Consider the following 15,815-nt stretch of genomic DNA (forward strand, 5'->3'; position numbering starts at 1 on the left):
TGCTGGTGAAAGTGAAACAATACTGCTCCTTTGCATAATTAACGGTATCTCAAAAATGCATTTGCAGTACAACTTTTGGGAACTTATCCTACACATAGGCCTACACATGTATAAAATAAGGACAACAACAACATGTGAAGATTTCTAGGGTATATGGATACTTTATATATATATAGTATGCCATATAATGGTAGATTACCTTTTGTATATGGGGAGAAAAGAAAGAATATGTATTTGTATTTGCATAGAGAAACACTGGAAGGACACTAAAAAATTAGAAAAAAAAAAGTTTCTTACAAGGTACACTCAGGGTAGATTTCTTAATGTAAACTTAATTTTTAAATGACATCAATGTTCAAAACGTGGAACCGAAAATGGGTAAGAGAAAGCATCCTTACAACTTTCTGTAATATTGCTTTCCAAAAACTAAATAAGCAACTTGAATTACTTAAGTTCCATAACTTATTACATAAATGTTAAACTTACCTAGATGCTACAGCCCAACCTGGCAAACCAAATCTTTCATAATCTCCTCCATAAATATCACGGACCAGCTTGTCAGCTTGTGTGCTGTCACCTTTGGATGCCATTTCAAGAGCCTCTTCAAAACTTTCACAGCCAGTCAATAAACTGCATAAACCCAGAAAGGTACCCCCTCCAAGGCTAAAGAAAATAAAGAAACTTGCTAAGTTGCATTCATACATTGTATTATTTTGCTAAACTAAAAGGGTGGATCATTCATGTATTCAAAAAACACACATTAAAAAATCTATGACTAATGCTAAGTGCTGAAATAACATAATGAAGGCAACAAAAATTGTTTAGTAAAACCAAACTTGTTAGATCAAAGAATAAACCAAAAAAAAAAAAATCACTTGGTGGAAATGAGGACAGGAAAGACCTCTTAAATATCTCCCAAAGTCTTCACCCAATACCTTACACTCTGTAGTCACCAAAAACAAATTTTTGTGTGTGCATTAAAAAGAAATAAATAAAAAATTAGTACCATAGTAATTACAAAGAGAAAATCTTTACTTTTTCTTTTTTTTTTTTTTTTTTGAGACAGGGTCTCATTCTGTCCCTCAGGCTGGAGTGCAGTGACCATGATCATAGCTTACTGCATCCTCGAACTCCTGGGCTCAATCAATCTTCCTATCTCAGCCTCAGTAGCTAGACTACAAATGCATGCCACCACACTGGGCTAGAATATATGTATATATTTTTGTAGAGATGGGGGGGGTCTTACTACGTTTCCCAGGCTGGTCTTGAACTCCTGACCCCAAGCAATCTTCCACTTTGGCCTCCCAAAATGCAAGAATTATAGGCATGAACTACCATGCCAGGCCTTGTAATTTTAAATGGTTTCCAAGAAATGATTTTGTGAAAGGCTTATTTACTTGGTCTGACATGGATGAAGTCAATTCAATGTGACACGTTAACATTTAACATGCCCTAGACATAAATACAATGAGTAAATTTATGTCCAGCTGGCCAACATGTCAACTACAGAAATTTATTTGGTTCTATTATTCTTTTGGATATGCTCACAGAATGAAATCATATCTAATTCCTAAACTTTACACCTTTGCTTTCTAGTCTCACCTAAATTTTTAGCAAGTTCTATCCCTGAATCACTGATGGATTTAGTTAACAGACTAAACTTTTAGAGTTAACTGAAGAAGGTAATAGTAGTGTATAATTCTTTGGCATTGAGAATTAAAACAGAGGTAAACTTTTAGCCACCATAAAAATAAAGTACTAATTAAATTTAAATATAATTTAAACATAATTACTTTAAAATTAAAATGAGTTTATTCACAAATCAATCTAAGGTATCCCGAAATCTTGCTTCCTTAAACAGGAGTCTTCACCTCTCTGTAAAGTTGATAAAATACATAAAAGAATCATGATTTTTAAATTTTATTTCTCATTCGTATTTCAGGTATTGGAGAAAAGTTTGTGGGCTATTTGGGAACATTAATGCTATCACACAAAGAAATCACATTAATTCATCCTGCAAGAATAAATTACAATGTTATCTAATGCTGCAGTTTAAATGCAAACCTATTCAGCATGTGGCAAGCTAGGTGTCCATATATTAATATCTACTAAAAAGTAAAAGATAGGTAAAGAAAAATGCTTTGGAAAAAAGAACAAAATATAAACAGATAGTAAAGTTTTAAAATCAAAAGAACAGTTGCTTCTAAGTAAATGTTCTTCAGATAAATTTTAGAAAAAAATGTTACTAGATTCATTATAGATAAAAATTCACTTTTACCATTATGGAAATTTTGATGCCAACTGATGCTGACTAATAAACATTTAATAATTTCGGTTTGAGTCCTGACATACACGTCTTATAAAAATACATTGTCTGTTGGCCAGGCATGGTGGCTGATGCCTGTAACCCCAGCACTTTGGTAGGTTGAGACAGGCAGATTGCTTGAGCTCAGGACTTCGAGACTAGCCTGGGCAATATGGCACCCTCTTTTACTTACCAAAAAAAAAAAAAAAGAAAAAAAAGAAAAAAAAAACAATGCTGTTGTGCAAATACATGTTCTTTTCCTGGTGAAAACAGCATTATTATACTGATTTTATAACTTGTGTATAAAAAATGTGAATGCAGCAATATGACTGAAAATGTCACTACCTTGTCCCAGTCACGCGTTTATAGTTGTCTTTGGAATGGACTGCTAAAATACTGACTCCTGAGCCAATGTTCACTACAAGCAGTGGATAGGGATCATCCAGGTTAAAAGGCATCTTTTGGCATCGCTCAGGCTCTGAGGCATTAGCAAAATAATAGCACTCCGCTTGTCCATTGAAACTGACAGAGTCTATATACAGCAAGCCCTTTACAAGGCAGTCAAGTTCATCCAGTTTGTGCAGGTGGAGGTTTCCAATCTGTTTAAAAAAAAAGGATGACATTCAAAAACAACTCAACTATATAATTTCCCTATACTACTTCACAAAATTTAAAAATAATCTATGACCCCCACATTTTCATTTTATTTCATGTCAAAATCTCTTAGGGATTTATTTAATCTAGCCCACTGGTCCTCAGTGAGGGTGATACCACCTCACTACTAGCTTTCTAAATGATGGGGAGAAAAAAAGGACCAAACTGACATTTAGTGGGCAGGGACTTGGGATGCCAGACATCTTTAATAGGTGAACATTTCTGCAAACCAAAGAATTATCCCATCTATGCATTATTTTTTAGTGTTCTGTCAGTCATTTTTATAGTGGCAGCAGGAAAATTATTTATAATTATCTGAGCCTAGAGAAGGACAAAGTTATTTTACCTATATGTCTGTGTATATAAAAACAAAAGTATTTATCCCATGGTTTGTTTTAATTAATTTATTTATTTTTCAGACGAAGTATAGCTCTGTCACCCAGGCTGGAGTACAATGGCATAGTCTCAGCTCACTGCAACCTCCACCTCCCGGGTTCAAGTGATTCTCCCGCCTCAGCCTCCTGAGTAGCTGGGATTACCGCCACCAAGCCTGGCTAATTTTTGTATTTTTAGTAGAGGTGAGGTTTCACCATATTGACCAAGCTGGTCTCCAGTTCCTGACTTCAAATGATCCACCCACCTTGGCCTCCCAAAGTGCTGGGATTACAGGTTTGAGCCACTATGCCCAACCCACATAGTTTTAAACACATACCAAATTTGCTAGGAACTGAACCACCATATAAAGCATGGGAATATTGTACTTCTTACTGTTTGGAATTTTACCAAGTGTTTGTTTAGCATGTTGGAAGGTCATGTCACCAACAGCAATGCCATTTATGGTATCTGATTAGAACATACCATATCAATCTGGCATTTGGAGCTTTGGTATTCATGATGAATCTATGCATAGCTACAAGCATATAACTGCTTCATGATGTCCTCTGGAATGATCATACTCTTTGTTAATCTACCCACTGATAGATTAATTTCTGAATGATCAATGATATCTTAATCTCCTGTCTTTATAATATAGTTTTGAGTATTAGTTTGAAATTATTAAATTCATTATTTCAGGTTAGTAAAAAGTGTATTATTATAAAACATTGCAGCTTAGACATCACTTCCTCTCGTAACCTCTTCAACTCTCTAGGAGTTGTTAGGTATTACTACTCTGTGCTCCCATGGCACCTCTTTTCATACAGTATTATAGATCTTTACCCCAAATTACAAGGGTCTCACTTATATAAGCCATTTAAGTTACTTATATTCCTTTGGAGACATGGCCTCACTGTCACCCAGGCTGGAGCACAATGGCTGAATCACAGCTCACTGCAACCTCAATCTCCTGGGCTCAAGCAATCCTCCCATCTCAGCCTCCCAAGTGGCTGGGACTACAAGCACAGGCCACTATGCGAGCTAATTAAAAAATTTTTTTTTTGTAGAGACCAGGTCCCGCTATGTTGCCCAGACTGGTCAAACTCCTAGCCTCAAGTGATCCTCTCACATCAGCCTTTACGTTCCATTAACAGTATTTTCTTATGATTTTGAGAAATTATTCACATTTACATTTTCAGGAAAAACAAATTTCAATGGCCTTAAACAAGGCCACTCTTTATTCTAATGGAAAAGACTAGACGTTTGGCAAACCACTCTTTGAACTCTCATTCTAATGTTAAAGACTAGAAGATGGCAAACTGCTAACAGCACATGACTCAAAACAATACTCATAGTTCTCCTGGCATATCCATTCAAATCACCCCATTTGACACAGGAACATGGAAGGATTGACAATGTAAAAACAGAAAGGGTAACAGATTTTCATTCAGGTGTCTATTATACTAACCAGAAGACACTGGTTTCCAAACTTTGGGTTTTAGAAGGAGATGGCCCTGGAAGATTAACATTATTTGAATAAGTAATATTCCAAAAACCATGAAATGTAGGACAATAGTGAGAATAATGCAAGTTTCATTTATATCTGGCTTTGTACAATGCCAAATTCATTAATGTCCCCAAGTCCCCTTTTACTGTAGCTCTGTAGTACAGCCCTAAACAAGTTTTACCAAATATTATTTGCAACAACATGCCCAAATCTGGGTAATGTTTAGTCATCCCATAAATGTGTTTAAAATGCCCCAAGTGAAAGGAAATCATGAATACATATTTCCCCTGCATGTGCTAGGAGAATTAAGGAACATGCTAGATGGAAACCTACCCTCATATTTAAAAACTAACAGGTATTAATTTTCAGTTTTGAGTAAAAGATACCTACTGTGCGAAAATCTTTTTCAAATTTGTAAGCACCACCTCCTGTAGCACATAGCACCGTTTGCAATGTTGAGAAGTTTTTATCTCTTCCCATTTGGATAAAAGTAGGCAGGTCCTGGGTTGGAAACCTGATAAAGTGCAAGTTCCCTCTTCGGCCAAAAAGTGTTAAATCTTTCAGTTCAAGATGTACATCCCGAATGCCGGTGGATCCATATGCTACATTAGAAGTCAGATATTTCCGAATACTTTTTAAACTCTCAACTTCTTCTTGTTCTTCCTCTGCTGTGATATCAATAGGTTCAAAGTACGAGAGCTTTACTAGAGTTCCCCCAATGTCCATGCCAAACCAGGGGAAAGCTATGGAAGAAAGAAAAAAAAAAAAAAAATATATATATATATATATATATACACACACACACACACACACACACACAGACACACACAAACACACATTATATATATATACATGCATCCATCTTAGAAACACAAACTAGAAAATAATTAGCCACAAACTTCATTTACTCTGCATCATGCATTCAGGCAATAATATGTATTGGGTAAGACACATGTTCTATGTGGAACTCACCTTTCTCCCTTCAAAGTCTTATTAACATATTTTCTAAAAAACGTATAGGGTGCTTACAGCTGACCCAGGATCTTTTTATTTCTGGCCCTGTAGGCACTCCTTTTCATTTACTAAATACTTACCATGTGCTCTACAAATGAGAAAAAAATTCAGATCTTTTTTTCTTCAATAAATAGGTCATCACCAAGAGCCTGAAAATCTGTTTCTATAAACATTTTAATACAATAAAATTGGCCTGTTATCACTTCAAGTAACCCAGGAGAAAAGTGCCTCCTTAAAAACCAATTCCTGCCGGGCATAGTGCTCACACCTGAAATCCCAGCACTTTGGGAGGCTGAGGTGGGAGTACTGCTTGAGGACAGGAGTTTGAAACCAGCCTTGGCAACATAACAAGATCCCATCTACAAAAAATTTAAAAATTAGCCGGGCGTGGCAGCATGCACCTGTAGTCCTAGTTATGGGAGGCTGAGGCAGGAGGATCACTTTAGTCCAGGAGGTTGAGGCTGCAGTGAGCCATGTCTGAACACTGCAGATTAGGTAACAAAGTGAGATCCTGTCATAAAAAACAAACAAACCCAAAAAGCAATTACCTTCAATAAGTAATCATTATCTCCTCTACACCAGGAAATGGGAATGCAAATAAGGAAGATAAAATACCTGCCCTCAAGGAACGCTCAATCTAGCATGAATTACAAAATTCAAATTTTTATACTTAGATTAAAGCATAACTGATTCATTCAGTTCTCTACAGAATTACAGCTAACATTTACTGAGCGTGCACTATCTGCCAGAAACATGGTAACCACATAAAGGTTCATTTATTCCTCAGTACCCCCATAAGATTGCTCCGTTAAGTGTACCACTTAGACAAGGAGGCAAAGCAATTACAAACTTGCCTAAGGTCAAACTGTTAGGTGTCAGTAACAAGATTCCATCCTAAAAATATATATTTCTATTCTCTGGGATCTTAACAACAAGAGACTCAAAAAGAGTTTAATACACAAGATACACGGGTTAAAATGTCTGGCAACAAAATATATTTAACAGATTTTATGTAAAAGTTGTAAATAAAAATTAATTCTAAAATTTTTCTTACTCATTTAACTTAATTGGTATGTGTGTGCCATTAGAAAACCAGGAACATATAATTCAATGAGAAAGGATTCTATACATTTCTCCACTTAAGAATTCACACATTTACTAAAAGTAGCACATAAGTTTGAATATGAGGAAGGAGTAATCCTCATTATCTTCTTTTGGAGAAACAGCTCATTTGTCTTTATATTTGAAACTCAAATTACAGATCTGGAGCTACATTACAGATAATCTTAAGAAAGAAATAGTATTCTGTATTCTGGGAAGGTTCTTCCCAGTACAGGAAAAAAAGATTTTTTTAAAAAAGCAAAATGACTTTGAACCATAATTGGGGAAGCCAGGGGGCAGCTTAGAGCCAAATGCAATATTTTCCTATCATCTACAGACAGGTATAAATAACTAAGCAACATAAGCAGAAGAAACGGACTAAATTTTCTCAGTTTTGTCGAGTGACTAGTAACAAAGGCCTTTTTTTTTTTGAGACGGAGTCTCGCTCTGTCGCTGGCCCAGGCTGGAGTGCTGCAGCAAGACCTTGGCTCACTGCAGCCTCCGCCTCCCAGGTTCAAATAATTCTCCTACTTCAGCCTCCCGAGCAGCTGGGACTACAGGCGCACACTGCCACGCCCAGCTAATTTTTATATATTTAGTAGAGACGGGATTTCACCATGTTGTCCAGGATGGTCTTGATCTCCTGACCTCCTGATCCACCCTCCTTGGCCTCCCAAAGGGCTGGGATTACAGGCATGAGCCACTGCGCCCAGCCAACAAAGGCCATCTTTAAGTAACATGTACTTGAAAAGAACGGTAGCAGCAATACTAAAAGAGGGTAAGTTCATACCAGGTGTTTGCTTGGACAAACACAAACAAAACAACAGGAACAGATCTCTTTATCCCATAAACCAGAGATTCCTTCAGAATGTCCCAATCTGGCTGGCACAGGGGCCACAGTGGCTCACGCCTGTAATCCTAACACTTGGAGAGGCCAAGGCAGGTAGACCACTTGAGATAAGGAGTTCCGAGACCAGCCTGGCCAACATAGTGAAACCCCATCTCTACTAAAAATACAGAAATTAGCTGGCTTGGTGGTGCACACCTGTAATTCCAGCTACTTGGTAGTATGAGGCAGGAGAATTGCTTGAACCCAAGAGGCGGAGGTTGCAGTAAGCTGAGATTGTGCCATTGCATTCTAGCTTGGGAGACAGAGCAAGGCTCTGTCTAAAAAAAAGAGAAGTGTCCCAATCTGTTTAAACATGTTATTAGGACACTTTTCAATGGGCATTAGATAAAACAAAGGCATCCTTCTGATATTAAATAACCAAAATGAATTCTCCTACTTGACTGGTTGATTCTAGAAAATTCTGTTGGTGGGGGGGTGGAAATCACTATTGTTACATCAAGTACATTCTGAGATAGAAAAATTTCTACAGGGTTAGATTAAGCTAGAAACCTTTATTTTCCAAAATTCAAAATATATTTTTAAAAAATATTTGCAGGTTTTCTTTCTGTGCCTTGTGTCAAACAAACATTGGTGTTAAAATAGACACACAAATATAAAAATGTCACTCAGGGAGCAGACTACAAAGCTAATACATTACCAAGTTTAAAGTTCATGCCATTTTTATTTTCAGCCAAAAGTCTCTGCTCCCAGGTTTATAAATATCTGGGTACTGTCATTCTTGAAAGCAAAAATCCCAATTAACACTTACACAAAGAACTTTTCATCCTTACACAAAATCATTAATTAAGTTTCAAAGGAACTTTAATGTCCAAGAAAAGAGTTCAAGTTTATACACTAAACATTGGAGAAATAAATTACCTACTTTTCTAAATCTACAAATGAGTACCAAAGATTCTGATTCCAAAGGTATATCAACAATCAATTACAAAACACATACTCTGGCCACTCAGTAACACGCATGTAGTGAAGCGTTAAAGATAAACACATAAAAGGTGACAAAATACACTAAAAGCTGAGTATCCTTAATCCAAAATTCTGAGATAAAAAATCTGAAACCTTGAGAGCACTGACATGAGGCTTCCAAGGAAATGCTTAAGAGAGCATTTAAAATTTCAGATTAGGGATGCTCAACCTGTAAGCAAACACATATAAGGCAAATATTCTAAAACCCAAATGAAACTGAAATCTGAAACACTAAACACTTCTGGTCTCAGGCATTTCAGATAAGGGATAATGAATCTGTATTTTACACACACACACACACACACACACACACACTCTCTCTCTCTCTCTAAATTCCTAAACAAAGCCGTATTACATATATTTAATCTCTCATGTGTTTTAAAACTATATTAGATACTTCAGAATATTATAAAATGTGTACATAAGGCATAAATAACTATTAACTCATGAAACAAAATTATTAAATTTCAAACCTGTAACCCACTTATTAGTGTATTAGACTAGAGAAACACAATGTTTTATAAAATACTGTAAATTAAATTGGAAAAACAATACTATTTTCTTAAGTTACTGCCCAAAGAGGTAGGTTTTTCAAAAAAAAATCAACAATGTAAAAAGCCCAAGACTCATTTCACATCTAGTCTACTAGAAATATGTTCCTTGAGTGCTGTTTTTAAAGAAAGGTTGGCCAGGCATGGTGGCTCACACCTGTAATCCAAGCACTTTGGAGGCTAAGGCGGGCAGATCACCTGAGGTCGGGAGTTCAAGACCAGCCTGATCAACATGGTGAAACCCCGTCTTAAAAAAAACAAAAAGAAAGAAAGGTTAACTAGAGAAGCTATCCTGCAGATGTTGATTTCTTAGTAACCATAATGTGCAAACCAGAAAATTACACGCTCCTTCTATTATTCATAGCACATATCAGTTATGACAATTTTCTCCTTAAAATCAACGAAGTAGGACTGAAAGAGAACTCAGCCCTGCTGTAACTCCAATTAAGAAAAAAAGAAAAGTTGGTGGCTGGTAATGGCCACCTTTTAAACTGAGATCCTTTCAATTCAACAGAGTTCAGGAATTAATTTCTTTATGCCAGAAAAATAATCACTATTAAAAAGCATGAGATACAGAACCTCAGCAAGGCCAAAAAGAAAAAAAAAAAAAAGCACAAAGAAGGCAGGACAAACAGAAGAGACACAAATTCTCAATTATGATACACGCCTATCATTTGATAAGTGGTCTAGGGGGCAGGGTGAAAGGTAAAAAAAAAAATAAGTGGTCTAATTACCAACGTGTATTTTCCAGTGTATCCACAAAATTACTTATGATTCACATATTGTCACCAAAATAAGGAGGGCATGAAGCTCAAACTTTGCTTATTTGGAATGAAAATATGAGTAAATATACAGATATTAAGTACAACCACAGGTCCACCTAATAGTTCTATGAGGTAAGAAAGATACGTTTCCTGGCCGGGCGCGGTGGCTCACACCTGTAATACCAGCACTATGGGAGGCTGAGTTGGGTGGATCACCTGAGGTCAGTCAGGCCAATGTGGTGAAACCCTGTCTCTACCAAAAATACAAAAATTAGCCGGGCATGGTGGCATTTGTCTGTAATCCCAGCTACTCAGGAGGCTGAGGCAGGAGAATTGCTTGAACCTGGGAGGCAGAGATCACATCACTGCACTCCAGCCTGGGCAACAACAGTGAGACTCCATTTCAAAAAAGAAAAAAAGAGAAAAATATCAGTTTCCTAAGAAATCAAGCAAGTATCTACATATTTATAGCTTTGCTGCTTGTGGCCAAGACCCTTGAAGAGTAGGTCACCAGTGCATAAGCAGCCTACTTACAGCATATAACCCAAACATTCCTTATTTTTTTTCTTTTTCAGAATAAAACATTCCTTGCCAAGGTGAAAAAAAGAATCAAAATATATATTTAAAAAGCAAAATAAAGCACACATTATACAAATGTAAGCACTTTGATGATGGCCAATATATAGTCCCAGACCGTGAGAATTCTTAGAATCTCTTAAGATCTGTTCATTCTGCCTTTAACAAAATAATAGCTCTTATTCTATGTCTCAAGTGGTCTTATAAAGGTTGACATTAGTTCCCCATATTTAGCAAAAATATCTCAAACTACTACAAGGATGAAGTGCTATTTCTTACCAGACGCATTATATATGCGAAAGAAGAAATCTTGTCCAATCACCTTTTAAAATACTAAATATCAGAAGCTATCTAGCCACAAGAGCAGACTGTTAATTTCTAACAAGGTGCGATAAACTTGGTACCTTACTAAGTGCTGCTAAGGAAGCAGAGAACAATCACTAAAAAAAAGAGCTATTTAATCGCTACTGGTCCCATGCAGATTTCAGCCTAAAGGGATCCTGGCCAGGAACATGACTCATGCCTGTAATCCCAGCACTCTACAAGGCAGGAGGATCGCTTGAGATCAGGAGTTCAAGACCAGCCTGGCAAGGGTAACATGGCAAAACCCCATCTCTACCAAAAACACAAAAAAATTAGCTGGGCATGGTAGCGAGTGCCTGTAGTTCCAGCTATTAGGGAGGCTGAGTGGGAAGGATTGCTTGAGCCTGGGAGGCCAAGATTGCAGTGAGCTGAGATGATGCCACTGCACTGCAGTCTGCGTAACAGAGTGAGACCTCATTTCAAAAGAAAGAAAAAAACACAGATGGTGGGGGGAGATACTAAACCAAATTAGGACTTAATTGTTCTTTAGGCACAAAGTGAAACCAGTGTGAAAAATGCTTGAAACGTAAAGTATTTTAAAGAACAAAATTCTAAAGTGAGCACGTACACTGTTACATTCTAGATACGCTTCAACTTCCCGGATATGACATTTCATTATTCTCAATAATCATTCCAAACAAAAATGGTTTTTGTTCCGAAATAGACTAAGAAAATAATCATCTTCACACCTTCAGTATTATGATTCCTTAGGACAGCTTCACTTGTTTTTTCTTTAGTAAATTATTTATTTCTAAGGGGAGCTATATTAAAACTACTACCCCAACCATCTAATGGAAGTGGTAATTCTTCTGCAATAACTGAATTTACAAACAGGCCAATCAAATTACACAGAAGCAAACTACACATATATGCTATACCATTTTCTCTGGTCTTAACAAAAATTTCAAGTACCTTACTCATTAGGTCAATAAAGCACAAACTCAAAACCTATACCACATCACACTGAAATGTATGTATCTTTTTTTTTTTTTTTAAATAAAGATGGGGTTTCGCCATGTTGGACAGGCGGGTTTCGAACTCCTGACCTCAAGTGATCCACCCTCCTCAGCCTCCCAAAGTGCTGGGATTACAGGCATGAGCCACCACGCCCAGCCTGAAATATATGTATCACCTTTTACTATCACCTTGTTAATCCAGTTACATGCTACACAGGTAACCCAAACATAAGCTTAAAAACCTGCACCTTGAGAAATCATGTCAGGCAGGGAAGAGAGTAACACAGGTTTGACTTTTTCCTTCCTTTCCCTGGGGTTGAATTAACACATAATTTCAAATGCTAATCTTCCAGTTATACAATTTAAAGAATGAAACCAATTCCTTTTTAAATTTTCTGGTTAACATATGCATTTGGTTATAACCTGTAAAGATACTGGTAATGTATCTGAAGCAATATTTTCTAACACTTAGGCGAATAATGTAAGGATACATGTGAAGCCAAGGTCACTTGTTTAGCCAATATGATATACAGCTTCTTCTAGTATGCAGTTAAATGATGCAATGCATATAAAGAAAATGCCAGACACGTACCAAGTGACCAATAAATGTTATAATTATGCCAAAAAAATCCCATACAGGTATTCAAAAACAAAACAAATATACCTTTCGTTAACCTGAGTGATTTAAAAGTTAAAAGAATATTAATATTATTATTGGGGTTTTTTTTTTGAGATGGAGTCTCGCTTTGTTGCCCAGGCTGGAGTGCAGTGGCACCATCTCAGTTCACTGCAGCCTCTGCCTCCTGGGTTCCAGCAATTCTCCTGCCTCAGCCTCCTAGGTAGCTGGGATACCGCGCCCAGGCTAATTTTTGTATTTTTAGTAGAGACGGGGTTTCACCGTGTTGGTCAGGCTGGTATCGAACTCCTGACCTCGTGATCCACCCGCCTAGGCCTCTCAAAGTGCTGGGATTACAGGTGTGAGCCGCTGCACCCGGCCTATTTATTTTTCATTATCCAGGACAGTTCATGGTTGAAATACTTTCTTTCCCACACACAAAATGTGATGTTCTTTACTACAAACAATAAATTTACTTTTTACATACAAAAAACTGGGAAATGTTATGTTAGGCTTCTATATCATAGTAACTGACCAGATTTTCAACATGATTCCATTTTATGATTAACGGTTTCACAACGTACCACATTGTTCTAATAATCAACTTATTGTGGGGAAAAAAGGGGTATTCTTATATTTCTCAACCTAATGTGTATTTTTAAGACTTTAGCTGGACAGCAGTGGTGTGCCACTATGCCCGGCTAATCTTTTATTTTTTTATTTTTGGTAGAGATGAGGTCTCAATATGGTGCCCAAGTTGGTTTCAAACTCCTGCCTCAGTCTCCCAAAGTGCTGGGATTTCAGGTGTGAGCCACTGTACCTGGCCCTATCTTATAAACTTCTCATAATAATCTTTATAATCTCTTCTAACACACCTTTGAAGGAGGTGGTACTCGTACCTGATAATTAGTATGTTCAAATCTAAGTAATCAAATCACTATCATGACAAAAGAAAATAACCACCACCAGAAGAGTCAAAATTTGAGTTGATCATACATACACTGTTCACCAAATCGAAATTCTAAGACAAGCAGAGAAAACCTATGCGTGAGGGAAGATGTCCAAGTGTTCTAATTACTGTACCTGTTTAAGATGCATTAGTTTAATTCAGCAAATGTAAATTCAAAGTCTCTTTATATTACTTTTCATTTAAGCCTTCACATCAACTAAAGACTCGAACAACTATGACAAGATTTATTAAGTTATCATAAATAGTTCTTAAAAAAAATGTTAACAGATGAGACTACCAGATAAAGTACTTAGACAATGCCCCATGGGTGCAGGAGAAAGAACACTGTATTATGAGTCAGTCCACTTAGAGTTATGAACTTCATAGCACATGGTTGGTATATCCTTGGAAAAGTTACTCTGGGGCTCAGTAAGTTCAATTTCCTCACCTGTAAAGTTAAGACCAAATTACCTTACATTTAAATAGGAATTTGTACTTTTCAGAGGGTTCTGGCTTGTTGCCTCTCAGATGAGTTTTACAGGAACCCTGATGGGCGGGCAGGGAAGGTGTCAGCGCCCTGTTTTATAGTTGAGGATTTCTTAACAGTTAAGAGATTACATGAAACATTGTAACAACTGCCAAAGTATCAACATGACTTTAAGACACGAGCATGAATCCCCACATGCCTAGTCCTTCTGGTAGGCTATAGTTAAAGTATGACAATCACAATCGCTGAGTGATTAAATAAGTCAATTCCTGGAATAAAAGGTTTTTAAAAGAATAAACATAAAAGGAAGCAAATTAAAGTAGATCTGCTTTCTAAAAGCGTAGTAAGAATTTTTTTTAAGTACATGCATATACAGTCATAGAAAAATCTCTGCTAGTATTCACCATAATATTAATAGTGGTTCGCTCCGGGTGCTGGGAATATGGTTGATTTTATCTTCTTTTTTGTTTATCTGCGTTTTCTAAAACAAACATGAACTAGTTGATATTCTAAACAAAAATAAGCCAAGGCAATTACACGCTGGCAGGCTGCATGCACATACGTTTGAAAGCTCTAAATGTAACAACAGTGACAACTCCCAGGAACCCACCGGCATTTCAAGAACACAAGCAGGAAGCCCGGAAATCCGTAAAAACAGGTGCTAAGAGCCCCCGGCGCAACCTGACAGCCGCGACCGCCTCTTTTCAACATGAATTCCGGGAGAGCTGGGAGAGGAGACTGGTACCTCTAGCTTAGTTTGACAAAATCTTAATCAGAAATTCCCTCTGGCACCTCCCAGATCTCGAAGAGGAAGTGGGAGGAAAGGGCTTAGGGGGCGGCAGGCATTCACCATGCATGATAGGGGGATGGGAAGGACGGAAGCCTCGAACTCGGGCTGAAACGGCCCCTCCGCCCCCATCCCGGACTAAGCGCCGGCGAGGAGCGACAGGCTTGGAAGCAGGCCGCCCAGTGAAGGGGCTTTCAGACGGGGCCCAAGGGTGCCCTCCCAACCCGGCGGGCCCCGGCCCCCATCTTACAGGGTTTCTTGGCATCTTTGATCTTCATGGCGTCGGCCCGAGGGGCAAGGGACGGCCTCGGGCTGGAAGCACTGAGAGCAGAGGCGACGACTCCGGCGGTGGATGGGCCGCGCGGCGAGGCCCGGCCGGTTCCTCCCCTCAGGCCGGGCGGGGCGGGCCTAGGGCGGGGCGGCGGCGCCTGAGGCGATGCCCGGCCCAGGGGGCGGCCCCCCACCCCCGCGAGGGGCGGCCGGGACCCAGCGAGCTGGGGAAGGCCGCCGGCCTCGCCGCTCCGGGGCCTCCCCGCAGCCGCTCCAAACAAAAGGCCCCGGTCCCGGGAGCCGCCACCTCCGCCGCCGCCGCCGCCGCCGCCGTACTGAGAAATAGCCCGCCCAGGCCGAACGCCCACGTGACACGAGCCCCCCTCGCTCCGCTTTCCCCCCGCTGCTGGGGATTGTAGTTCTCCGGCTCGTGAGGCCCCGCTCTCTGGCTGTAGTTGTGAATGTGGACTACAAAGCCCAGGATGCATCGCGGCCTCTCCTCCGGGGCCCCTCCGCTTCCAGACATCGCCTCAGAGTGGTCCCAGCGAGAAGAGGGCCGGGTCTTAGTCACGCCAGCGAGAAGGCGACCAATGGTGGCTGAGATGGGCGGGCTGGGGAAGTCAGGCTCAGACCTCGTCAGGTCGCGGAAAGAGAAGATGGAAAGAGC

At 39.0% G+C, this 15,815-nt stretch overlaps 1 protein-coding gene across 2 annotated transcripts in view; it reads right to left on the reverse strand.

Moving 5' to 3' along the window:
• Positions 1-15,237, reverse strand: part of PANK3 (pantothenate kinase 3) — a 39,127-nt gene extending 23,890 nt beyond the window's left edge. Inside the window, exons 1-4 of one of the 2 annotated variants that reach the window (XM_012461107.3) lie at positions 15,129-15,237; positions 5,232-5,584; positions 2,651-2,904; positions 487-663 (exon numbers count right to left, since the gene is read on the reverse strand). In XM_012461107.3, the coding sequence (XP_012316530.1) occupies positions 487-663; positions 2,651-2,904; positions 5,232-5,584; positions 15,129-15,156 (812 nt within the window). In that variant the 5' untranslated portion in view covers positions 15,157-15,237. The remainder of the gene's footprint in view (positions 1-486; positions 664-2,650; positions 2,905-5,231; positions 5,585-15,128) is intronic. The other variant, XM_012461106.3, reaches the window with a different exon arrangement.
• Positions 15,238-15,815: the final 578 nt, after the last annotated feature.

This window comes from Aotus nancymaae, unplaced genomic scaffold, assembly GCF_030222135.1.
Source record: "Aotus nancymaae isolate 86718 unplaced genomic scaffold, 86718_ANA_hifiasm-v0.15.2.pri h1tg000015l_0, whole genome shotgun sequence".
NCBI classification, from domain to species: domain Eukaryota; kingdom Metazoa; phylum Chordata; class Mammalia; order Primates; family Aotidae; genus Aotus; species Aotus nancymaae.